General features: G+C 44.8%; 1 protein-coding gene across 4 annotated transcripts in view; it reads right to left on the bottom strand.

Annotated features, from left to right (window-relative positions):
- Window positions 1-27654, bottom strand: part of GRM7 (glutamate metabotropic receptor 7) — a 259133-nt gene that overhangs the window by 43960 nt on the left and 187519 nt on the right. For 3 of the 4 annotated variants that reach the window (XM_035338059.1, XM_035338060.1, XM_035338061.1), the window contains exon 9: window positions 12394-13329. The exons of the other annotated variant lie outside the window; for it this stretch is intronic. In XM_035338059.1, coding sequence (XP_035193950.1) covers window positions 12394-13329 — 936 coding nt within the window. The remainder of the gene's footprint in view (window positions 1-12393; window positions 13330-27654) is intronic. 4 annotated transcript variants of the gene reach the window in all.

Here is a 27654-nt window from a genome sequence, read left to right as displayed (position 1 = left end):
GCATACTGTTCATCTCGTTTCTTGTCTTCCTACTCCCTTTACATTTTTTTAACTAAATTTCCCTCTAAGCATAACCCAGTGAAGACCCTGCGAACACTTGAGATGTTAAACGTAGCGCACGTACATTATTTTTTAGTTGCTATAAACACAAAATGGACATTACCAGCGGGACTGTATGACTCAGGGGCATGGGAAGGGTGAAACTTTGGGTTTCCTACTCTGGCAGAAGGCAGCTGATGTCTGAATGGATCACGTTTAATGGGCAATTAGCAGCATTAGAAGGATGGTTAGGGTCAAGTGAGTAGCATCTTTGTAAATAGGAGTTTCACCTTATTCCCCCACCCCGGGTTTTGCCACCACAGCCATGTCAGCCATTTAAAGGCCAAATGCCAGCACAGGTTGAATAATTTTATAGTAAAGTGCCTGACATCATTAACTGAAAAGCGCTAAATCTGAAAAATCATTCGTAAAAACTTGACAATTAAAGAGGTCAACAAGGGTCTCTCGTGCTGCTGCAGCCAACCCTATCCACACGGATCTGTCTGGGAAACCTCTGCCAGAAGAGAGGCCTTGTCTCAAAAATAGCGTTCTGGAGCAGCAGCGCTCGCTGGTACGTCTCCGGGTGCTGACTGCCCTGTGCCTACCTCCTCAGTCCAGTTAGGGAAGGAAAACACACAGATCATCCGTCATTGATGCTGGCAGGATACAAAGATGGGCACATCGGCAGCAGCAAAGACAGCTTGGGGTGGAGACGCTGTCAGAGCACCGCACGCAGAAGGGAGAGGGGAGAGGGCTCCCTGCTTCTGCTCCCCATCTGGGGACAGGGCCGGGCACCCCGGCTGCCCCTGGGAGCTGCAGCCCTGCTCCATACCGCGGCCCCTCCTCGGGAGGTTCTTCCCCAGCAAGAACCCTTCTGGAACACGGAGAAAACAGCAGAAATACTTTTTCTCAGCTCTCTTCCCCTAGGTTCCCTTTTCTCTTCCAATTTGTCTCCTAGCCCATGCATCAGAAGCAGCTCCTCTTGCGTATGCTCATGGGCATCTCTCTTCTGGCAGTCACAGGCTAACCTCCTCCTCTTTGAGAGGTTTTTCATTTGTCATACAGCATCGACCCTCTGACGCCGGTTCTCAGCCACTTTCTTCTGTACAAACAGCACAACAGGCTCCTGAAGCTACCTGCTGAGCCGGGGCTCTGCTGCTTTGCAGCGCCCGGTGCTCCCGTGTGCAGGCTCAGCACCAGCCTGCAGCAGCCGCTGGCCTTGTCTGTGATGAATGTGAACACATTAAAAAAAATAGCCATTGTTTCAAAACACAGGGTTATAAACAGCCTCCAAATCCCTTTTGACGGGGTACACTTGGGACACAGAATTTCTGCTCAGTCTACAAGGACTCCTTGTTGTTTCTTTTTAACCTTCTAAGTTTATGCCTCAAAGACAAAATACAAGGCAATTGCTTTGACCGAGTACCATAATTTCTACTTTTATTATTACATGCCTGCTTAAACCATTTAAAACAACAAATAAATCCTCCAGGTCAATATCTTTGCAAACATTTCTTACATATAGAGAAACCTATTTTTTGCCTTGCATCAAAGTGGCCTTGCTAGACTGAAAATGCACTTTCAGGAATAGCTGTTTGCTTCCTCCCTGCAAACCCAGCTATATTTAGCTCACGGGTACGCACAGAGGACCTGACACCTTTGCGTTAGAGGATTCTGTGCAGAACAAACTGCAAGAACCTTCGTGATCAGTGGAGGTTTTTCTGGGCAGTGGAGGGGAATCTCCTCACCTGTCCCCACAAGGGTCCCCACTACTTAGGACTGAGCTAATTTTTACTGATTTTGCCAAAAATAAGTTCAGTCCCATTCCCTTGGGTAAAATCCCAGCTGGCCTCCTAGCTCCACAGCGGCGTGCTCTCTCTCCTTTCCCCGCTGGTTCGGAGCAGGGCGATGCAGTTTGCTGCCTGCAGGATGCCCGTGCTGCCCATCCTGCAGGTGTGCTCAGAGCACGTCCGTGGCAAACCCTCCTTGGCTGGCTCCCTGCACGCCAGGCCTAGCCGGTGGCCTTTCTGCTTCCCTTTTATTTTGTTTATTCCTAAATGAACAGAAGGAAAACATCGCTCTGAATCCGTCGCCCAAGCGAGGGCATTAAGCGACGCTCCTGCGCCTGGCTGACAAGGGTCCTTGATTGAGTACCCTTGCACACGCTGCTTTCATAACCCAGTCACACGCAGTGACAGAAGTACTTAAGGACCCATTCTTTCTGCTGAAACGGTTTGATCAAACGAAGCCCTGACTCCTGCATACAAGTTCGGCACGAAAACTGAGAAACATCTGCATAACTTACGTTGTATTGAATAAGCCCTTCTTGGTTTTCTTTTTGTTCCTGGATGAGCCTGGAATCAGCAGCCATTATTTCTTACTCAAAATAACATTATTATGTTTCTACAATACCCGTGGGGTTCAGAAACTGGTTATGATCTGCTCTCACAAAGTGATACTTTAGTTCCCAGCGTTTGGCTTAGAATGTCAGACATGATCTACAGGATTTTTCTGAAAAGATGATTAACTCTTGTTCAAACAAAGGAGCATTAATGGGAGCTGAGGTTTTCTACAGCAGAACTCAAACGGCACTACACTCAGCACAGACCTAGCAAAGCACATCATTCTCTGGTCAGCTGGCGTGGAAAAATCCTACAGAGCTGAGGAAGGGAAACGACCTTCCAACACAATCCAAATCAGCCCACCTGATAGCCTGAAACAGGACGCTCCCCAAAAACGTGTATGGGGAGAGAGTTAGGGCTGTAGGAATATGCCCATACCTCAGGGAAACCACAATATCCATGCTATGTGCTTTTCTCAAGCCTCGCGTGCTCAGGACATTCAAAATAAACGTTTAGATACGTTACCGCACATTGAAAGTATATGTAAACATACCAAAGTCAACTCCTCCTCCCCTGTCCTGAGCAAAAGGCATAGTTTCGTGATTGCTTCCTTGTAAACCAGCTTTGAAGAGCTGCTTTATAACTGCACAGATGCCCCTCGTTGACAAAGGCAGCTGCCTTGCGGTGGGTGGCATTGTTGGCATTGTTGGTGCTGCTCACGAGGAGGGGATTTGCAGGGCCGTGCGGCCGGCAGCACCGACACGCAGCGAGCTGGGAGAACCCTCTAACGCCCGAGAGCAGTTGCAGGGTCGATGCAACAGCTCTGCAGGAGGAATTATGTTGTCAGTTTGAGTAAGTTTGACATCGCAGAGGTATCAAAACGCAAGCAAAGAGAAAAGTTTCGTCAACAAGGTAATTGCTCGGCTGGACTCAATGGAGCTGCAATTACTCCTCACCGAGGTGTTGTCAGTTTGCACTGCAGACAGAAAATGTTGCGTAACACAGACACGGGCATATGCAGAGATTGCTTTTCATATGTAAAGCTCTCCTGGCAGTTCTTCTTTTTTTATTTTTTTTTTTTAAATAAAAAAGTACATGTCAATGCTATGCATTAAACACCCACGTGCTTTTCCCCTTCACAATTACACTGCTTTTTAGCCAGAGGCAGTTATATATGCACTAGAAGTCACAGAGCAAAGAGATTCCCTTTTCCTACGCTTTCCCCTGGCATGTTTTTGAAATAAATCCAGTGCTTGCACACGCCCAGCTGCGAGCAATGCCTGCCTGGCGAGCAGCAGAGGTGGCAGCACAGCATGGCACGGGCAGCCCTGCAGGGAGCGACACCCGTGGCGTGGAAGAATGGCTCTCCCAAACTCCAATGAAAAGTGATTCATTTGTGGCTTTTCCCCAGAACCTCCCCTTCAAGACAGTACCTGCAGCAGCACGCCCTGCTGCGACCCCTTCTCTTGGACCTTCAAGGGAGGGCATCTCCATCCCTATGGACTTGGACTCGAGCGATCTGAAGAGCCCAGCAGACCCAGCAGCCCAGCAGTGCTGTGCCCCTGCTCTGGGGCTGCGTGGGGCAGTGGTGACTGCCCGGGGTGCGGGTCAGGACATTTTCTTCCCCTCCCAAACACGCGATCCTTTCTGGCTTCCATTTATTTTTCCGTCTTCCAGATCAGATTTTTCCTCTGTCCTCACCACCGAGGGGAATGAAGAGGCTCAAATCATCACAGCCAAGAGATCCCTCGCTTTCTACACCAGACATCAAAGCGGCATGCTTGCAGGCTTCAAAGAGTCCCTCAGTGACTGCAGAACCACCGCAGGGCTGCTAATTCAAGTAATTTCTCCTTAAACGAATACATCTCTGTTATGAGACAGCCACACACAAATTTAAATGCAGTATTATTACTCCATTACGAAGATACCTGTTTCAATAATTGAAATTTTCACAAAATGAATTGATTGTTAATTATCTTTTAGCATTCACCTATATGTTCCTGTAAAGCTATTACCGTGTAAGCGTGAGCACGACGAGCTTATACCTGACTAACGGTTGGTGGCATCCCTTCATTGCGAACGCACACCCTCCTCCTTAGGTAATTATGTGGAACATGATTGTGGCCTTGGGCTCTGCCTGCTCAGTGTTTTCAATTAGATTTTACTACAAAAGTACATATTAACATTAAAGGAGCATTACAATGCAGCAAACGTGATAAAACAGATCAATGTTAGATGTACCTTATGCTTCTGTTGTTTCAAGAATCATAATTGCCATTAATTTATGGTCTTCTGAGAAAGATCTAATTGCTCTAATCATCTCTTATTTCACTCAAAGTGCACACTTTCTGTAACCTAGCTTTACATCCCTGCCTCGAAAACACAGGCAGCAGACCTGCAGTTCCACTGACCCTGCAGCCTGTTATTGCCTTGGCTGAACTTAGGAGGTGCTGAACGCAGCCAGGCGCTCGGGTGGGAGACCTCCAAGGCAGGTGGTGGAGGTGGAGGCAGGAACGCCTCTTTGGGGAGAGCGCACACTTGGGAATACGATGCAGCAACACGAGTACACGTGCACTTCTGGATAGGTTATCGACAAAATGTCTTCATCCTCCCAGTTCTGACAGATGCCTCTTTGAAGAGTACAGGTGTCAAGTCCCATGTCTCGGCCAAACCCTAGGTGTCTGCCCAGCCTGAATTCCCCAAGCTCCCTCCCTTGTTGATGCTGCCATCCCCGTGGTTAATACAACCTGGAGGGCACCGCGTGTGCCCCAGTGACGAACACAGGCTGAGAACACACAGAGGATCAGGCCCGACTGCCTGCCGTACGTGGTATTTCTGAGTGCTGTCGGAACTGCTGCACAACAGCCGACACAATGCTCCCAACGTGTAGGTTATAAATCCATCTGCTCAATGCTTCAGGTTTCTTCTCTGCGCAAGGAACTGTTATTACTGTTATTATTGTATTCTTTTATGAAACATTAAAATCTTTGCGTGGCTGAGCATTATACAAATTAGCGGTGGGTAAAAATCCAGAATCATTACAAAGCTCCGGAAAGAAGAGAAAATGAAAGCTTTTAAAACACATTTAAATATACATGCATAAGAGGTATTTTCCCACCATTGTTTTCTAACCAACACAGACACGCAGTCACAAGAAATTTCATAGCAACATGCATTACCATACCACTGCAGCCTCACTTTGGAGTGTCAAAACTTCAGGAAATATTTAATGCTTGACACAAGCGAGTCAAAGTGGCTTTGCAATACCCATTGTCAAATCCAGCTGAAAAAAACGCAGCTCCACCAGTGTAAATGACACAGCACGGGGGTGTTTCAGCTCTGTCTCCCACATGATGGCTCCCTGATTTTTGTGCTGCTGCCTGCAGAGGCCCGGCTGCCCCTCAGGGAGCCCAGCGAGGGGCACGGGGCCGCCCCTCCAAGGCACTGGACATGGCACAACGCAGGGGGGCACGGACAACGACACAAAGACTCCAACCACGCTTTGCACTTCACACGTGCAAGTCTCCTACGACAAGAGGAAAGGCACGTGTAAAGCTTGGGAGCAGCCGGTAAAATTACAAAGTGGCGTGTCTTATCCTCAGGCATATCCTGCATAGCCACGAAGCAGAACAGCTTCACGTTTTCTTAACACTACAACCGGCACCCAGAGGTAAACCCGCACTGCTCCACGTAGCCCCTCGTGGGTCTCGGAGCTCAGCAGCCTTCTCCCAGCCCACCGCTGCCAAGGGATCGCGCGTGTCCTCCACAGCACAAGGACGGCCAAGTACAGCTGGACTCCATCTCCCGTGCCTCTCACACCCACCCAACAACTGAACCGATCTAAGCTTTAATTCGGCTTTCTCTTGGTGAGCCCTAAGCCTTTTCCTGTAATTTCAAAGAGAAGTGACAAACGACCACACTTCTCTATTCCGAAGCATTAGGGTCATCTCTTTATTTTTCTTTACTTACTTTTTTACAGCAACCCAACAGGCAGCACGAGGTGTGGGCAGGTATTCCTGATGAGGCTGAAGCAATTAGTAACACCGGGAAACAACCCCAACAGTCCCACTCTACTTGTCATGAGCTGCACTCTCCCCTAGGGGTTCTTCGTAGCAGCTGCTAAAAGCCAGGAGCCAGCTGCATGCAGCTGGGCCAGAAGCGCCTGTTGGTTTGGGGAAGAAACCCCCCAAAACAGTGGTGAGAGAGAAACAAGTGGGTTGCAAAAGATCAACGACTCCAGAACTCAAAATTCCTGCAGCACTTACTATTTCAAGAATTATTCTTTTTTTCAGGGTTAAATCATGAATTGCATGAAATTGGTTCTAGAAAATTTGACTTTTGAAATTCTGTAGTTATCTACAGGTAATCACAAACTTTATTACCTTTTTCCTATAATGGTCTTATTCCTGACAATACTACTTAAGTAAAGCTGCTGGGGGGGGTCAGGCTTGGCTCAGGACAGCTCCAAGTGTCAGACCATGGCATTCCATGGTTTTCTCGGATTTAATCTCGAGGCTGGGTAAAATTAAGACTTCAGTAACTTAATATGTAGATTCCTAACAGCTGCTGAAGGCAGCACAGTGATAGGTGAACTCAAATGCAGAACAGTGAGAAAAATTAATATTTGTGGTTAGAAAGTTTTAAGCAGCTACTATTACAGAGCCAGCCTTCAGCTCTGTTTTGAAATGCAGGGCATTATAAAGAGTAAATTGTTAGCATTATTTAAAGCTATTCATTTCAAAGGATTTTCAATTACAGTTCTTTAAAAGAAAGCTACATCTCTCGATTCTCCTTCCATGTGCCCCAAAATATGGGAGATTCAAAGTCACATTTTGTGTGAGCCTCAAACCTTGATTTCCTCAACCGCCCGACCGTATAAAGCTCCAGCAGATGCATTAAAATCCTCATAACTCCCAAATCCACATATGTATAGTCGCTATAGCAACTGTCATCTCAAGCCTTCCCAGGGGAGAAAATAAATGTGTGTCCTACCTGGTTAATCGGTATTTGTGTTGCAGGGAATTGGAGGGGAACTTAGTTTCACCAAAAAATAGAACGGGTACTGAAGTGCTACTGTGTTAATGTGATATTATTTAATCTGAATAAGAATCCACTTTGCATGCGCCTTGAAATTATAGTATTTAGGTAACATTCAGCACAATAAGTCAAAATGCTGCTGCCAAATATACCTGACTTACCCTGCTCGTTGATTTGAATAAAAGGAACGTTAAAAAAATAGAGAAACCTGGGGGAGGGTGGAAGAGTCGATGGAATTAAAGACTACAGATTTCAAAGTGGCTGTACTGCAGTTGGGGGGAAAAAAAAAAAAAAAAAAAAAAAAAAGCCAAAGGTTAACGCGATCCGGATACAAGAAGTTGATGGAAAGGGAAGAATGTACAGTCAATGTTTCCCCATTTCTCTTCATTTCAGGGTGAGTAAAACTCCCAAGCTGGAAGACCATGCTAGCTGAGAAACCATCATCCCTCACTCGGACTCATGATTGTAACTTTTTCTGCTTGAAAAAAAGTCTTCAAAATACCTCAAGAAAAAATCCCATTTGTAGCATATGTCCAGGAGCGTGGCGACAGTTATTACTGGGCTGTAGATGCATCCAGAAATTTATTATTTTAATCTTAGCCATTACTAAATAAAAGTAATCACAGCTACTAGGCAATAAAATCTCAGAGAGACATAAAAATTTAATGATGACATATCCCTCATATTAGATCAATGACATAATTTGAGAAAACAAGATCTTGGGGGAATATTCGCCGTACACAGCTACATCTGCATGCGGTTAGAGCGCAGATACGGACTTCAAACCTGCGGAGACGATGATTTCTTTTAATCTAACAGCTCCAGATCTGGCAGGTTTCCAAGGAGAACTCCTCCCTCCCGACACGACGAGCACACTCCCAGGAAGCCGTGTAGCTGCACGTATCAATAAGTGATGCAGCCGTTCCCAGCAAAATGCCAAACGCAGCATTGTCCTGTGGGCGAGCTAAGTACCTGAGTGGGTTCTGCCATGTCTGGCACACAAAGCAGATTGATATTCAGGTTTGCCATTACAGGGATCTAATTTTTCAGTATTACATCCTGGGGATTCAGGAGATTTAATTTAAGCACCAGTGTATATACATGGCAATACTGAATTACCACAGGAGCAGAAAATGGCTCGTCATCCCCTAGATGGTCAGAATCTGAGCTGAATGTGGGGAGAAAAGAGGGAGAATGAAGTGGCAGGAAAAACCCCAAACCCTAACCGAGGCTATTTAACACAAACCTCAGTCAATTCCTCCTGCCCTATTAAACTCCCCACAGCACCAACTACATCACACTACAAAAACAAAAAGGTGAGCACACGTGTTGGAAAGTATTGTTTTCTTAACAATAAATTGACTTTCAGAAAAACAAACCTGTATGTGAGGAACGCTGCCTATCGCATTGATTTAACTGCAGGTGCCTTTCCTCCTTCACTGTATTTTTCTTTGTTTTTGCCGTGGAAGCATTGCCTCTGGCAATCCTCACCACATAAGTTTTAAAAATATTTACATGAAGAGAGAGCAATAATAATAAAAAAGCCAAGCACCGCTGCCACCCGGGAATCGCCGTTTCCAGGACGCATCAGAGCGCGCTGCGGGCTCTGTCACGCTGCGGCTCGTTTACGACACTGTCTGTGAAAACTCTGAAAATAATCCAGAGAAATAAAGGGAAATGAAGTAACCGCGAGACCCCGCAGATCTCGGGGGCTGATCAGGAAGAAGCGATGGCTGACAGACAATGAACCCCACCGCCGGCTGCAGGGGCTGGGTCAGTGCCGGTGCAGCGGGGCAGGGGGAGAAGCTCCGTGCAGGGCTTGCTCCACACCACTCGCATCCTTCCCATCTTTTCACTTCCATGCTCTAAAATTTTGACTCAATTTGGCTTATTGATTCAGCTGTGCTTCGCCTGACCTTACAGAGCAATCTGTGCTCTTTTCAAGTGCCACTTCGTATTGACTCTGCCGAGGAGCTATGACTCCTGTAATTGGTTTAACAGCTCTTTGAGGCCACTTTGTTTCTGATAAGATACCCACACATCCACTGAGAATTTAAAATAGTTTTGTTGTCAAAAACAATTACGGTAGGAGTGCAAAAGCAGCATTTTAGAGGCACAGACCCTCTCCAGAGGTACGGGGTAAGAAGGCCGGCCACACGAGGACAAGGATGGATGACCATCGTCCCCGGCCTCTGAACTCCCTGGGCATCAGAGGGGATGGCTTTGGCCAGTGGGAGCTGCTCTGAGTGCAACGGAAGGGACCTTGTTCTCTGCAGGGACCGGCTGCCTCCATGCGCTGTGGCTTTTACCAGCTTCTCGAGGAAGGCTGTTTCTGAGCACGGACGTGACATGGTTCCTGCATCCTGATCCTCAAACAGGCTGCAGCAGCGCTATAGAACAGATAGCGATAGGGAAGCACAGCAAAACCAACCCACCCCAACACACGACCCCCAAAATATAGATAGCAAGAGGTGGGCGGGTCGGAAGCACTGCTACGAGGACGCTTTATCACAGCCACAGCAAGGCGAGGAGCGGCACCGCTTCGGAAGGGCCACCAAGACCGCACCCACTGGGCACCCAACAGCCTGCCAATTGTACCTGCCCTGATGTTTTCTGAGGGCCTTAGCAGCAGAAAAAGGAACTGTCTGAACAAATGCAGGCTGGGAAGATGACAGGACTTTGCTTTTTCCGTGCGCAGCCTCCCACACATCCTGAAGGTCTCACCTCCACCCCAGAGCACAGCACGGTACCTGGCCGCCTCCCTCCGCTCAGCTGCTGAAGCTGCTGCTGGGATTATTTGCCCTTGATGAACTGCTTGCAGCATGCTTCAGTCTTTTCTTTTCTTTTTTTCTTTTTCTGTTATTTTCTACACTGAACAAGAGAGGTATATTTAATATGCTTTCTACCAAACAACATTATGCTTGTATTTATTGATAAAATAAACTAAATCCATACAATGAAAATCGCGGCATTATATATAACACCATTTCTCAGCTTAAAAGATTGTGTTGCATGAGATTTTCAGCAGGTGCAATTTCCATTTCAGAAAAGACTTGTGTGGCTAAGCTTATACACAATATTTTCCAGAGAAAATATCTGACAGGAAATCACTAGTAATCACAAAAAAGTACAATGCCTCCTCCCCACACTCCCCACTTAAAAAAAAAAAAAAAAAAAAGAAAAAAAAAAAGAGGGAGACAGAGAAAAGAAAGGCAAGAAGCACGTAGCCTGCTCCCTGTGTTGGCACAAAAGTCCTTCTGGACAGGGAAAAATTCCCAGCCAAAGGTACAGCACCGAGATTTGGCACCTCTTGCTGGCCAGATGTGTTAGAGCCGCCGTCTGCAGATGCCGGTAGGCTATGGGACCCCCACAGGCATCCCCCCGGCTGCTCGATGCACACAGACCCAAAGGGCTGCTCTCTTTGCCTACCGTCATCTCTGGCACGTGGTGTGAAATCCAGCTAATAACCGTATATTTTGTTGTCCTGCATGGATTTGTGCAAGAGTCTTCTGCTTTCAAAGCAGTGCAGGTTAATTCAGCTCTGTGACTACACAGAAAACCAAACGTTTCACTGCCTGGTGACTTTCAGTGGTGGCAGCAGTCTTTGAAATTATTCGGGTCTTTCTCACACCTGCTTGAATCTTTGCAGACAACAACTCAGAACGCTTCATCTCGGTCACCTGCAGGCCTAACGCAATCTCGGGCAAGAGGCACAAAAGCTGCTCTGTGCTCTCTGTGCCAGACCAAAAGGTACACGTGGACCCAGCTGGGTTTAAAGCCACCTAGGCTGTTCCTTATCTCCCCTTTGACAGGGAGAGCAGGGGTGTTTGAAACGTTTGAGAGACTTGGCAGACCTCCTTTCCAGTGGAAATTACCTCCCGTTAGGGATGCAGCGGCTGCCTTTAAAGCCCTTTGCACATGAAACCCACATAACCTCTGCTTCCCCCTGCTTCCTCCTGTCTTCCAGCAGTAAAACCAGGCTGAAACAACTGCAGATCCCTGTACAACCAAGCTCTTGAGCTGCAGAGGACAAGGCTCTGGTGCGGACATCTTTCTCTGGAAGGGCCGTGGGACGGAAGGCCCTGCAGGAGCAATGCCGCTGCTATCCTCCTGCAACGCTGCCTCGGTAACCCCCGAAGTAGGAGGAGAAGCAGAGCACGAATGAACCATATTGTCTGTCCTCTGGTTGTTTATTGCCTTCTTTCTCCAAGGACACCATGCCCACTAATAAATACAACAGGAAAAAGTGAGCGACTTTCTCCTCATGTTATGTAACCTGATATTTATGATGTTTGGATGCTTTTTCTTAAGTTGCATAAACATAATATTAAGTGGGGCTTAAGTGGACCTCATGGATGAAAAAAGCAACCTGACACTCACTCCGGGACTCTGGTTATGTGCACACCACGAACTATAGGGCAAGTCTACCTGTGCGAGTTTGAAAGTCACCACCACAGGTAACCTCAGTCTAGTCTCAGCAGCTGGAGCTCGGGACAGATTATTTACCCTGTGGTGTAAATATGCCCTGAGGCTGCTATTTATGGAGCTGAGCACGCATCAGATGACTGCATACTGCCCTCAGCACTGAACTCCAGAAGCACTGCTATCTACTGAGCCTTTTTTTGACATTTTGTTTCTTATATCTTGTATTCAAAATGATTTAGTTAAGAGATGCCTCTTTAAGAATGATATGACAGTTAATTCCCACTTATCCTACTGAAAAGATACAATTGAAAGGGATGCAACAATAAAACTAATGGCTGATATGATTGCTATTGATCATTTGCCAGTTTATCAAATGAATAGCCCACCGGCTAACTGGAGAAGGAAAATAGTGCTATACATTGCTCCTGTCTCTGTAATGAGCTAACCAGATAGCTCATTTCAAATCTATGTAAAGCTGAGCATCAGTACATCATTTATAACCGCAATGAATCCTGATATATCAGATGCACATTTGTTCATTTTCACCTACCTTTTCGGCTGACTGGGCAGTGCCAAAAAATATTGGAATGAAGGCAAGCCATACTATACAGGTAGTGTACATAGTGAATCCAATGGGTTTAGCTTCATTAAAATTCTCTGGGACACCCCGAGTCTTGATGGCGTACACAGTACATGTAACCATGAGAAGAATGCTATAACCCAAGGAACAAATGATTTGTAGATCCGTAATGTCACATTTGAGAACTCCTCTGGCTTGATCAGGGTTCATAGTTTTCTGCTCATCATAATCTATGATGATGTTGGGTGGGTCAACTGCAAACCAAATAAAGACACCTAGAAGCTGAACAGATATTAAACTTGACGTGATGGCAAGCTGCGACGTGGGGCTTATAAGCCTGGGTGCTGTCACTGACTTTTTGCCCTGTTCAAATATGCGGTAGATGCGGTTTGTTTTAGTTAACAGGGCTGCATAGCTGATGCACATCCCCAAGCCCAAGAAGATACGCCGGAAGGAGCACACTGCAACGTTTGGTTTGGCGATCATCAGAAACGTGATTATGTAGCACAGAAATATCCCTGTCAGCAGGACGTAGCTGAGCTCCCTCCCTGAAGCCCGGACAATGGGAGTGTCGTTGTATCTAATGAAGGTTGCCATGACAAAAATGGTGGCAATAATTCCAAGCATGGCCAAGAAGACGGGGATCACAGCCCAGGGAGAGTGCCACTCCAGCTTGACGATGGGAATGGAGCGGCATCCCGTGCGGTTCTCGTTGGGCCGCTCGTTGTAGGAGCAGAGCAAGCAAGTCACCTCGTCGGCCTGGTACTGGTAGCCGTCGCAGAGCTCGCAGTGCCAGCAGCACGGCATCCCCTTCACCATCTTCTTCCTCTCTCCCGGCTTGCAAGGCAGGCTGCAGACTGAGGACGGGATTTCGCGCACTCCTTTACCCCACTGCATTTCATCGATCTATGAGACATTTGGAACAGAAAGAGGCTGGTTATGGAGATGTTACTGCCAGGCAGCAGGAGGGCACCAAGGGAAACCTACAAACAAACGGGAAAACCTTGTATGTGGTAGGCTGTGCTGAAATGGCTAATGGGAAGGCAGCAGGTACATTATGAACCCGTTTTTTGTGCATCCAGAGCTCGGGGCTTCTTACTGAGACCAGAACAAGAGCTCTCCCTTCTTGGCACTACTACAAACCAGGTTAATGTTTTAAATGAGGTGTAAATGTGTCTTACACAGGGCATAGAACCAGTGGGAGTGTGGTAAGATCTGCAATGAGAGCCATGTGAGAGATACAAAGTACAAAGAAAATAGTCATCAATGAAAAATATAGTAATTAGGTAATATTTCATTTTGAAGTCCCATTCAGCTTTTGAAATACCATACATGCCCCAGGAATACAAATTATGGATGATTATATTAAGTAAAAGGAAAGTCTCATTTGTTCCGTAGTCTTAAGAACCCTCAACTCCAAAGTATATGCTCAAAGTTTCCCAAGTACAGCACAAAATTAGAGTCACAAATCATTTCAAAATATTCCAGACTAAAGCCACTAGCCAGTTTCTAAGAACCAGGCAGGTTTAGCATTGGAGCTGCCCTGAAATAACCCTTGGGAAGTCCTGACAGTCCCAGCGTCAGTTCCAGGCACCAAATTTCCAATTCTGCTGCACAGGAAAATTTCAGTGACTCCACCACCTGCTGCATGTGTGCACGTATGTGTGGCTTTTACAGATACAATACCTGATCTGCAGGGATAGATGTGAATAAGTATAACAAAAACCAACATTTCAGCTAATAATTTAGGTTATTACATGCTTACAAGCTCCACTACTTTCTACAGCTGAGAAATTCTAAGATGAGTCGTTCGAATCAGCCATCTGTGATTATTAATGTGCGCAGGAAGACTGGGGTTTGCATGCCTTAAATTGAAGGATTAAGATGCACCTTCCTAATTTAATTCAACATAGACCCTGTATCAACTTCAGTTCTTATATTTGAAAGAACACTGAGCCACAGACTGCTCAAATACCACACTACCAAAAGGCTCTGCTGTGAATGTTATAAAAATAATCCCTCCATAACAAGATATTCGAGAGGTCTGCCACTGCTTGAGAAACTTCATTAACCTTCAATATTCGCTACTTATTCTGAAAGAAAAAAGGATCCAAGACTCCTCTCTCCCACTGCGCTGAGCTGGAGGATTGCAGCTCACAGACGTGGTAGAGGAGAGCCCAGCACTGGCTGACCTGCGCTGGCAGAGGGCGGCTCAGGGTGAGCATGCGCCAGAGCCAAGAAACCCATTTTTAAGCCCGACTGCATCCCCAACCAGAAAGGCCAGCAAGCCCTTGACAAGCATGGAGAAAATACTTGCTGTGATTTTTACAGCATACATTGATATGGAACGAGTAAAGCATCCTACACGTATGGATTTTGACACAGTCTGCAGTGATTATAGGATTCTCACCAACTTCCTGCGTGCAAATATCTCACAGAACCACATGAATGCACTATCCTCAGCCCAGCCCCTCACGCCCCCACCATTATACCTATAAAAGGCTGAATTTCCGTATTCTCAGGATTACCCCCATGGCACTGCCTGATAGGGGGAAAGCCTAAAAGCATTTTATTCTGCGCGGATACTGGGTGTAAGCAGGTAAACAGAAGATGGGGCAACATTACGGAAAGGCTTTTTTCTGGTCTGTTGGGACCACACAATAACTCTAATTTGCTGGCCTCAGAAAGACTCGTGGTGTTCTGCTGCTTCTAGCTAAAGAATTAATAATGAAAACTGCCTCTTAGATAGGCCACCTGTCACAGAAGCCTGGCGCTGCGAGATGAGAACCCAAATCAAACCAGAGATGCTTTCCCCACAAAGGAAAGAATATTTTTGAAATATTTTCTGTCTTTGAAATAAATTGTTTTATAACTGCCTTCAGAAATGCAAACAAAAGCAATAAAATATTTGGCTGTATATTTGGCTGCCTTAGGAGCTAATCATTGTGCCTGATGCACATTTTTCTGTTGCCCTTTTTTCTGCAGTTTCCTTGAAATAAGTTTTGAAATCTGAATCTAGAAAAGACTTCTATTGTGGCAAAAAAAATGTTCTATTGAGCCACTTCTTCCATTTACTTAATCTAAGCCTGCTTCTATTTAATGGCATTTTCCCAATATTTTTGTCACTGTGAGCTGGAAACTGCTTACTTCAAGATTTTGCTGAGTTCAGAGCTTCAGCATCAGGACCACAGAATCCTGCTGAAATACTAGGGATGACTTTTGTCCACAAAACTGTAAGAGGACATTCTACAAAAACAAAATAGCAGGTCATTTAATTCAATATAATCTAATTGTAGCAAACCACGGGATTCACTGCTGCTAGGTTCAGATAAAAGTCAGTATTTTAAAGCTTTTCATGTGAAAGTAAACACTTGGCTTTTGAGCAGCTTGGGCAAGGTACTTGATCATGTCCTTGCCCCATTTTTCTTCCATTTCCCCATCTACAAGCTGGAGGTATTGTCAGTTATGTTTATAACAAAGACCTACAATTTTTCCAAGATTCACGGAGGAAGAGTGCAAAGTACTTATAGAAATATAAGATTTATAGGTAAATAAAATAAACACTTATCCCATAACCAAGAAGTAATTATCTGAAAATGCTAATCTTATCATTTAGAAAGCAGTAAGTAAACAATTTAATAAATCATGAGAAAGGGCTCTTGCAATGAATACAAATGTGGCTTTTTTATGCACAAACTTCCATTCCAGTAATACACAGAAATGGCGCACAGAGGATTAGGGGATTTACTTTTTCCTAGACGAACACCACTTACGGATGTAGCTGGACACGCTGTGCTCGCAGCTATCCAGCAGTTTTGTACCTTGAACTTAGCACTTGACCAGATCGGTGCTGTGGGAGAGAACTCACTTCTCCATTACAATTCTGCCAAGTCTGGGAAGGACTCAAAACCCAAACTGCATCAGGTGCTGTAGACACACACGTCTAATTTCTTGAAAAAAAACACTTCTCCCCCCATTATCCACTCCTCATCACGTTAAGTAGCCCATCTCCAGCAGTATAATGTGCAGACTGATGCTATTATAGCTCATCCACTGATGAAGCGATCTGATAAACGGAAAAAATATCATTCATTGCAGGACATTCAAAAGAACTTGGCACCACTGCACGGTACTTGGATCCTTGAGACCCACTACATGACAGCATCACGCTGCATTTTCCCCTGCCACCCCTCCTGCCTCCAGGGCTGGCCCCATCCTGCAGGGATGCTGGACATGCCCCCAGCACCAGTCTGCCCAGCACGGGGGTGCACTGCTGCTTAATGCTTCCTCAAGGCCGCACACTCCTACTTACTTTATTTGCTGGGTTCATTTCTAGATGCCAATTTCCACAAACAAGGCTGAAAATTGCTCTGGGCCCTTGCAGGGGGGGCAGCTGCCCCTCAGCTCCCCGGAGCACAGCAGCGAGAGCCGGGGCAGGCGGCAGGCACGTGGGGTGAGCCTCCTGCGCACCCCCGTCCACACACCTCGAGCTGGACGGCCGGGATCTGTTCCCTGTATTAATTCTCGGCATGCTCGCTACAGAATAACATTAACAAGAAATGCTTAGTCTGTCTCATAAGGCCCAACGTAATTGTTCATTTTAATGAATAAAGTAACTCGATATCCGTGTGTAATTTAAACATCGTCGCTTCTGTTCTCACCACCACAAACATTTCTGTAATAAGCTATTTGTTCTGAACTAAATTGTTTCATGCACTGTTTGATTAAAATAAAAATCAGTACAAAAATAATTACATTACTGATAATTAACCTGCTCAGGAAAAAGAGCCCCGTTCCCCAACAGGACGTTTGTACCAGTCGCGCCCTTCCTTTGGCACCACAGCGGGAACCAGCTGTGCGGCACTGCGCCCCGATCTACTGCCACCTCGCAGATTGCTTGCAGGCTCCAGGCACTAAGTCAGCAGCTCAGTTTCTGTATATTCAACTTCCCAGACAGCAATATTTGCATGACTTAGCTCTTCGGGCTTAGCTATTAATGTCTTGTAATTAGTTTTTCAATCCCGGGCTTTAACATGATAACAGTTTTAAGCTAAGAATATGTCAATAACACACAGTCAACAAAGCCTCCTGCAAAATATCAGCTAAAATCCCTTAAACAGATAACTGCAGCGATAAGCCAAACTACCAGAGAAAGATGTGAACCTACTCCAGCACTTGCCCAGACACAGCAAATACAGTGTTTTACCCAATACCGTAACTTTTCTCCCTAACTGCACTCCGGCCCGGGGCTGACAGAAGGGCCTGGTGACTCTGTGCATCACCCATCATGTTAAATCCCCCTGGTGCCAGCCCTTGCCACCTGGAGTAGAGGCACCTGGTATTTGGGTGCAGCATAAAAATCTGCATCACATTTTATCTGACACATTCAACTACTTCTGATTTGTTTCAACTGAAAAATCATTTTTCTTTCTACTCCGTGGCACCTTTTCAGTGGTCTCCTAGTAAGCAGATCTCAGCCTACATAGCCTGACTGTCCTCCTTCCCTTTCTGCTCGTACTGTTTGTTTAGCTTAATATTTGTCATCATTTTCCACCGACCCCACCTGCTTTGAGAGCAACGGATACAAGTTCCCCTGAGCGCTCGTAATAACTTCTTTAATGAGCTCCAAAGGCTATTTGTTCTACATTAAACGAAGGACATTTTTAGCACAACACCGATTTAGAGAAAAATGCTTAAGCTACAATTTTTGCAATAATGCTTATTATCATACATTCCTGTTGACACACAATAAAACTGAAAATTAATTATTTTAATGGTTTTATATCTGACTCCAGCTTTGTGTTGTCTTCTCAGTAATGGAAGGAGAAGGACCATGCATCTTCAGTATTCATCCCGCAGTCCCTGCATTTTTTTAATTAAAAAAGAACATATTCTTCCAAATGTACATTTATAATACACAGTGCTTATCTATTTAAGCTGATAGCTTAGAGCAAATCTATCTTCTGCAAGCAGAAGCAATCTAAGGGTATTTTTCATCCTGAAGTGGTTTACAACTAGTTTCAGTACTCAGCCCCCAGCCCGGGGCTCGGAATGACAGGGTGTTTTGGGGGGATCCACGTTGATGCCAGTTGTGTTACACCTAAAGTTTCACCTCCAGAATATTTCATTGTCAAACTTTTCAAAACACAACCAAGTCTAACAGTCTTCCATATTTCACGAACTAGGCTAAGCTCACTTTAATATTTTAGATGCAGAAAGTAACAGCTCCGCGTGGGGAGCAGCGCTGCGCAGAGCGGGTCTCACTGGCAGAACTCACAAACGACAGATTTCAGCCTGAAAAACCTCCCAGTTGTCCCACTGCTCACAGCCTGCACTTTTGCCAACTCCTGATGTTCCTGCGGCCATATATAAGGAGATAAAATGCTGCTTAATTAAAGGAGCAATTTACTGCTTGTCTGGCCCCTGACAGGGACAACGAAAGCAGTTTACAAGCATAGCCGCCTGGCCTACTTTACACATTTTATGCCCTTTGGCATAAACTTGCTTGTCCTTCAGCGTCACGGCCTTAGACAAAGCATAGCTGAAGATGAGGCCTGGCACCCGTGATGGAGGTGAGCACAGAGCACAGCACGGCCGTGAGTCCTCGCTGGACGCAGCCATCCTGCACACACCATGCTGGGCCCGGCTCACCACGGCTGCACACGCCATGGCACGAAGCAGGGAAGGGAAAGATGCAGGATTTCATTTCAAAGCGAGGTGGCCCAGTTACATACTCATATAAGAGAAGCTGTTCAATATTTTACAGTTCTGTCAGAAAGCGCCTCAGCGAAGTTCCCTTCAATCGCAGCCTTTTGCTTTCTTCTGCTTGTTAGGATGGTTGCACACGTTTGCAAGGATCTAATTTCAAATATACCCACGTTGCAGCTGGAATGAAAATAAGAAACTTAAAAGTCATGAGGTCTGCAATAAATAATCAGATAAGGCTACCTTACGCGTGACTCTTGACAAAGGCAGCTAAAATGGTCCGTCCGGCTCCTGCTCTGTTTCCACCCAAAGATCTCAAAGTGGCAACGGATGCAGCCGTAGTGCTAAGTAGGACGAAGGAAGTTCTGCATCTGGGATAATGAAGCCGGCAGAGGAGATGAAAGCCAAGGCAGCAGCGCACGCAGTTTCAGTACGTGCCCAAGGACTCTAACAGACCTTCCCTGCGTGTTTGAAGTTTTGTACTTGCTCTGTGCCTGTCCTAGAAATCAAGACCAAAGGGATTCACTGTGCAGGATTACAAGAATCCCTCGATCCAGACTACCAAAGCACCTAAAAGATAGATTGATACTGGGTCAAAGTAATTGCTCTTATATTTAGGTGAACAGCTGAAATCACATGTTCATTTCCAACACTTCCATAACGCTCAGCAATTTGAAAGTTTAAGTCCCAAATGGCAAGACTGGATGACAGTGGCATCTAGAAACAAATCCAGGAATTCTGAGTTTTTTTTCCCCAAGACTCCTTTTCTGAGTTATTTTTCATGGCAGAGCCAAGAGTTGACCTTACCCAGGTTTTGAGAAGAGGATTATCCCTTGATGTTTGTTTATCTCTGCTTATGAGCTAATAACTTCTTTTTCTGTTATTTACAGTTCTGAAAAAGGAATGCAGCTGCCAAATCTGATATATTACTTTGAAAATGGAAAGGGTAATAACTAGAGACGTACCAAATGGCATGTGTGTGATTTGGATAGCATTTATCTTGAAGTGCCTGCCAACTCAGAATGCTTTAGTTTATTTATCCTACTAATTCCCAAGCTGATTCAAAGACCAGTACTTGCTAGTCAAATTATTTGGTCCTGGTCTTCCTTTTTTAAAGAATCACCATCAGTGGTACAGTATTTTTCTCAACATGGCTAGCGTTCATGGCATAATGACCCAGGAGCCGGGGAAGCAAGATGAAAGAAATAAAAAATTCTGAGTGAAACTCAGCACCTTTAGGCCCTGGCTGGATTGCTGCAGCATTAGTAACACTATTAAATTATCTTGCTCAGGTTATATTCAGTCAATCAGTCCCAACCACTGTAACTGGTACACAGAAAATTAGGGCTGGTTGATGGGACTTTAATTAAGCTTTGCCTGGGGCAACTCTTCCATTAAGGCTGCAGTCACAGCTCGCTGAAATGGGGCTGCGGAAGGAAGAGGAAAATGAGGTGGCTGGTGACAGGCAGGCACTGAGCTGGCAATGGGTGAGCGCTGGCACCTGGTGTGCTACTGCTTTGAAAGCTACACGGGATGCTGGTTTGGTCTGGGTGTGGAAAAATACGGGCCTTCCAATTGCATCGACAATGTTTCTGTCTTCCTGAAGTTCCATTAAAATCCTGCAAATGAATTCAGAGCTTCATTTCCTACATTAATCAAGCCAAATTTAGGACTTCTGTGCCTCGTCACGTTTCAGCATACTAAACTGGCAGTTAAGCAGCACCTTGCCTTTTCCCCTCCCACCATCCTCTTTCACCTCTCTGGGAAGAAAAAAAAAAAAAAAGAGTGGCTGGAAGCAATCACTTATGCCCTGCAGCTAAGCACCCCAAATATTTATCTGCCACTGGTGCACGTCCTTTCCAGTGCAGGGACTCTTCCTCCCCACTCCTTCCCAGCAGCACGGAAGGCATTACAGTCACAGAGGCATTCCAAATCCAGGGGAGCAGCCTGTACTGCCTTTTCCAGTTGTATTTCTGAAAGAAAAAGGGACCCAAAGCTCTGCTTTTGCCAAGGGAGGTGGAATTCCATACTACGCATTTTACTTCACCAGCCTGTCTAAGTGACAGGCAGAGCAAGAATGGAACAAAATACCTAATTATAGGCACAATTTCTAGCTACCACTGGGAGCTCGATGCTCAGATGCTACATTTAATGGTCAAATACACATCCTCCATGCCATTAAAAGGTGCAATTAACAAGTAAACAAGCTTGTTTCATGGGAATCATTTAATGCAGCATTTTCATATTAAAAGTACATTTTCAGATGAGTGGAAGAAGAAACAAACAAACAAACGGTGAAAACAAAGCAAATAAAATTTGAGGAAAAGCCTTTTTTAAGTGCAATCTAAAGACTCTTCTCAGCTCTTTATTTGGGGCCATTATTGCCTACCACGCAAACAATTAGCCTGAGAACATTAAAATGCATGCTATATATCCAATGTTATAGTCTTGCCGCAAACCACATCAATTTTCTATGCAAGTCAGTATTCAGGGACATTTTAAAAAATGTTTATTTTTGACCTACTCAATGCATGATTTCCTTTGGGAACCTTTATAATTTGCTTAATTGTTGGAAACTCTAAGGACTGTTCACATGGCCCTGGTGTGGGCAGAGCTTTCTAAAACCCTTTACAGAATTTCTTACTCCCCTCTAAATAAAACAAGTGCAATATTATGCAATCATCGTAATTACATTCTGCTATCCTTGGCACGTGCATCTGTATGGTTTTAAATTTTCATTTCACAGAACACAGCTGGATTGTGTTTTCAGGCTACAAAACAGCATTAAGCCAATTGTTCGCATATCTGTTAATACAATACCCTAAAATATTGTACATGCAAACCCAGTAAATAAAAACGGAGACAAAACAGCCAGTTTCCAGGATGTCACTCCAGAATGCCAGTCCTCACCTGCTGAGGATCTGCCAAACCTACCCAGTCAAAGCTGAGTCCAAATGCCTGTAACCCTGCGCAGTACTTTATGCTTTCAGGTTCTGCATTTGAAGAGCACGCCTCTCTGTGACCAAGGCAGATAATAAAGCCTTGCTGCCCTTTGCATTAGGCTGCACCATTATCTGCACCTCTCCGGGTGCTTTCTCCCAAAGAGCTGAGCGAGCAGCCCTCCGAGGGGACTCTTTCACCCGGTGCAAATCCCACAAGTTCACAATGGATCTAAGAAGAAAACTCGATTACCTGGCAGATATATGCAAAATATGAAGTGCTCACTGGCTGTCGGACAACTCGTGGTGCCCGGCCTCCTGCTCAGAGCAGCAGCTGCAGAGCTGCCGGGGGAGCAGAGCAGCAGCTTCGCGGCACCGACACAGGGTTTGCCTCTACACGCCTGGATGAAGTTCTCCGAATGCAACAAAACTCATCTGTCACTGAAAGCATCTTTCCATTTCCAGGTATTAGAAAAGAACATTAAGCCCTCAATAACACGCCAACTGGCATTATTACTACTGCCAAAAGCAAACAAACCTCATAATTCTCCATAGAAATCCCAGCAAAGTATTTGCTCTTGAATATCTTTGCTGGGAAAAGTACAGAAGACTTGCAAAAAAGGATTTAAGAAGGGATGTGCAGGAGCAAAATCATCACCTATTTTAAAAACACAAGTTATTTATTTTTTGACCTTCTATTTCTCACCTTACTTGCTCTCAGAGCAAGTCTGACTGCCTACAGGCTCCTGCAGATTTAAGAGAACGCCACAAGATGAGGCAAATTCTGAAGTCAAGAAGTTGTCCGATACATATTTTTTTTTTTTCCATTACAGCTTTTATGAGCTCCTTATTGTTATTATTATTTTCCCTCGATCTTTGAAAAGATGTGCTATATCTTAGATATTCTCTCAGCCTGGTTTCTCTTAGCATTTATATCCTTATAAGCATTTTACCTTGTGACATTCTTAGACCTGGAGGAAAATTATACTGATGCTCAGTGTCGCCAGAAGCTGATACAGCTTAATACACTTTGCTTTGCCTAAAGGTAGCACAGCTCATGCGGTATACATTGCAACCTAGGCAAAATGGGCCAGGAACAAAGAAGGAATGGCATTTCACACCTTTAATTCCAAGTCTGAGTTAGTTTTCAGAGTGAGATGCAAGATTTAACTATTGCCTTCCTGTTTTTATATAGTAAAAATCTAAATGGAAAGCTCAAATCACTGAATAACCTGTCGTTTAAGATTCTTTTCTTGTGATTTTCAAGTACATCAAGTAACAGCCAGGAGAGGGTCCTCACTGGCCAGAGCCTCCTCATGTGAGGGTTATGCTCTAGTTCTACAGGTGGAGGGGACCAGGAGGTGCAGGTGTTTGTTCCGTTGCGCTACTCATGCCAACCCCATCAAAGCCTTCTAAAGCTCAAATTCTCTCTATTTTCTCTGTACCAAAAAATGATGCCCTGGCAGTGTTTCTCATTCCCTTCACATGAGTTCTTGCTGCAGGACAGCTGCACAGGACTGCCAGGCTGACTTTCAGGCTGCTTGCTGACGGGACCGGGACCCAACCTCTGCTTCCTGCCACATGCACGTGGCCTTTAACGTCGTCGGCATCATACTGCTCCCCAGATCTTCTGGTTCACTTTGGCACAGGTGTATAAGGGAAACCTGGGTGGCACACCCGAGAGATTCTCTGGATTACAGCATGCACTGACTTTTTTTTTTTAGTCTTAAAATCCACACTTACCAACAACCCGCAGCAAATCGCTTAGCTCTCTTCTGTCATCCAGAATACGCGCTGCTGGATCCACATAGTTCCTAGCACACACTGTCAGGTTTTGCCCTCATCTGGACAGAAGTTATTTACAGCAGCAGTTTCTAAGCCTAACGCGTGCCAACCCTCTGTGGCACCGCGGCCTGCACTGCGGCCCGCCTCGGTTCCGCCGCGGCGAGCACACCGAGCCGCACTGCGGCCACGGCTCCGGAGCCGGGCTGGCAGGACTCGGGCCCGCGGCCGGCTCCTGCGCGTTTCAGGCACCTGATCTGAAATCACGGAGGACTGAGGAATAAGCATATGGCCATTCAGCGGGCCAGCGGCTTGAAAAATTCCCTTCCAGTTGGTTGAGAGAAAATTAATGCTGCAAGTTAAGATAATTAAAGGTGTTCGTGCCGGTCACGGTTGACATGAGCAATGAAAGATCACAGGACTTAATAACAGAACAAAATAAACAACATTTATCATTAGCATGTACATTATAGCTATTGACATGTTGGGCATGGTGAACTCTCTCGCCAAAACACGTAATTAGGATGTATTTTAGTAACACACCGATACAGTTACTCACCTTTGCCTTTCTGACCATATCACACCCCATTTGGCTGAAGGTGCAATGAAGGCTGAGCTCACAAAGCCCAGCTACAGCAAGGAATTTCAAAAACAGGCTGCAGACTTTCTGGGACGACTTTGCATTTAGCAGTGCTTACTCTGTGAATTAATTCCCATAAAGCCAGGCACCTGTGGTCCCACAAGTGAGGCTATTGCCAGGTTTTCTGCACTGGCTTTGTGATGCAATGCTAAAAAGCAGAGGGAGAAACAGGACCAGGGGCAGGAAAGCAGAATAGAAATGCCACTGGGGAGGAGAGCTTCAGGTAGGTTTACCTCATCTAAATGAGGTCGAAATTATTATTTTTATTATTATTATTATTATTTATTTTTAAATATACCATAAAACTATTATTTAGATACAATATTTCCAAAGTATGCCTTGAGAAAATACAGACTGCCTTGCACCTAGGTGTTACGGAACACAGCCCCAGTTCAGGATCAGAGCTGAGGGCAGTTTCAGTTCACCAGGAATGGCACAGAATGGGTAATGCTGCCATGAGGAAGAACAGCCCAGATGAAGTTACTTCCTGAAAACGTAATGAGGCATTGGTCACTGAAATAATCCATATTTTTTCAGCTATTAGGAGGCCAGTTATTTCTGGATACAATCACATCTCCCTATATGTCAACATACTGTAACGTACAGTTAATTAAATCTAAGGCTTTAGCCAATGTCATTAAAGATGTAAATTGTGGTAATTTTCAACAAGCGTCTGCCTCAGCTGAAAGCTTAAGGTTCTGCAGTGACATATGAAAACAAAACATACTAATCATACTTAATACTTAAAATTTTCAACAGCACCCTGACCTCATTTGCTGGGTTTGTGTAAAGAGACCGTCTGACACCTGAGTAATGTATCTCTCCTGTCAACCCATCATCTCACAAGATTTCAGTCTCCAGGCTGTAATACAGATGCATCATCTTTGTACCAGCTACTCATTACCGTCTGTAACAGCAATGGGAAATGACACTACAAGGGCCAGTTTATGTGACAATAGCTGAAATGAGAAAGGAAATTGATACCAATTTTTACCCATCTTGTCGTAATCTTTAAAGCATGATTTTAAGCTCACTCGCATGTTGCAAACCAACAGGAAATCTTATGGATTCTATATGACAAAGGTCTGTGCACGTATATCCATCCACCTGTATATACACACACAAATGCATATAAACACGTTTTGTATGTTTGCAGATAGGCTTTGCAATTGTGCATTACATGCATGCAGGAGGTAGTACTGATAATGCTATCGTAACTGTGCTTTCAGTTGCACACAAATGTACTAAGGTGAAATTAAGCTAAAGTTTCCTAGGTTGGCAGAGGTCATATTTCTATTTTTAAATTTCAGATAAACTACTTAAAAAATAGGTCAAATACACTCTTTCGAAAATGTATGAAAATCTTCAAAACTAACCTAAATCACTGGTGGTGGAACTCTTATCCCTTGCTATTTGAAGCAAAAACTTCTAACTGGCCAGATATGTGCCCTTTTGCTCCCCTTCCACCAGAAACTGGTGAAACCCCAGGCTTGCAAAAAACTGAAATTTGCATATGCTCCAGAAAGACGCATCTTTTGCTGTGAAATATTCTGCAAAATACATCTGCTCTGAACATGCTCTACCACAAGCAAAAACAAAACACAGAAAACAATGAACAGAAATTTCAACACATTATTTTAGAAAAATGCCATCTGTTGGCAGAATATTGCTGAGCATCAAGCTTCACTGAATAGCTTGGATCCAATTGCTGTTCTGGATGTTTTACCAAAAATATCAGGTACGTATAGGTCTCTCGGCAGAAGGTTAGATGTTTAATTACTCTTTTCATTAGCTTGCTATTCATAACATTTATTTTCAAATTCTTTAACAGAGACGTTTTCAGATTAGTCTGAGTACAAGTAGCTTCAATAGGTGGTGAAGTGTGTAGGATCTGCATAAATTGCACAGATGATTATGAAGTTACTTAATATATTTCTATTTGTGGGGAGAACAGAATCGCAGTGTAGAAATTGCATCATCTTTGCCAGTTGTTTGCTTTGCAATCCTCCCGTTAGGTCAGAGACAGCTCCCTGTTCCATCTCTGGCTTCTCTCGCCATAGGGTAGAAGCTGACCACTGAGCCTGAAGCACCCTGTCTGCTCTGAGACCCAAGACACTGAGGTACATGAATGTGACTTTTTTTTAAAAAAAACAATACTTTTTTTTTCCCCCTTTCTGTTTCTCTAAAATACTGGCCGGAGCCTACAGTGAAGAAAATAACCTAGCACAGCTATTTCCCCAAGGAGGAGGGAGTTATTAACAAGCACAGAGTGATTTCCTTTGCACTGTGTAATGTGAACCAGGATTTATAAGGAGTAATGTACATGTTTAGGGAACCATATTGATAATTATCAATACTATTAATCTTCTAAGCACTTGTTTAGAAAGATTGCAGTAATGTATCACTTATTTCTGGAGGAAATTATAAAAAGAGCTAGGAATTGCCAAGCAGCCAGCCTTCCTGACTCTGCACACAAAAGGCTCTATTTAAGTGGCAGTCACGTTTCAGGCTGTACACTGCTTAATGTTACTGAACAATTTACAATTCAGGGGCACATCTCTAAAACAATACCGATTTTTTGTTGTTCAGCTCTGCACACAGTGTTTAGGCATCTTTAATATGTTTTTGTTTCTATTTGCAAACAAATCAGAGACATTTTAATTTCATCTGGAGCTAACAGTCAACCTCGCCTGATGCTCTTCAAGAGAAGCATATTTCAGGTTAAAGCTACTTGAATCCCCTCTAACACAGTAACGGTGCTAAGGACAATGTTTTCCACCATTGCTCTTTATCATTCGAGGATGCGCCTTCCTCAAGCATGCTGAAAACGTGCTGCAGCCTCTGATCAGCACCCGGGCACCCAGTGGCACCTTTACGAGCCATAGCACTGAGCTGGAAGAGCACACCCGACAAGCTGGAGATGTCAATGCAATTAAAACAACACGATGCAGCCTATGCAAACACTAATAGCCTAGAAGTACAGCGTTCATTAGAAGAACTGGAAGAAAATGTTAGCTGCTCTAGGAAGACATCTCTAACGACAAATAAATAGGTCTGTAACCACTTCCCTGGCTCAGCAGAACAAGTGGGGAGGTGAAGCAGAGCCTCCTGCCCACCGCCGTGCCCCAGGCTGCAGAAGGGCAGCACAAGAGCAGCACAGCTCGG

This window comes from Oxyura jamaicensis, chromosome 12, assembly GCF_011077185.1.
Source record: "Oxyura jamaicensis isolate SHBP4307 breed ruddy duck chromosome 12, BPBGC_Ojam_1.0, whole genome shotgun sequence".
NCBI lineage: Eukaryota > Metazoa > Chordata > Aves > Anseriformes > Anatidae > Oxyura > Oxyura jamaicensis.
The sequence above is the reverse complement of the archived record's forward strand: the minus strand, read 5'-3'. Positions and strand labels throughout refer to the sequence as shown.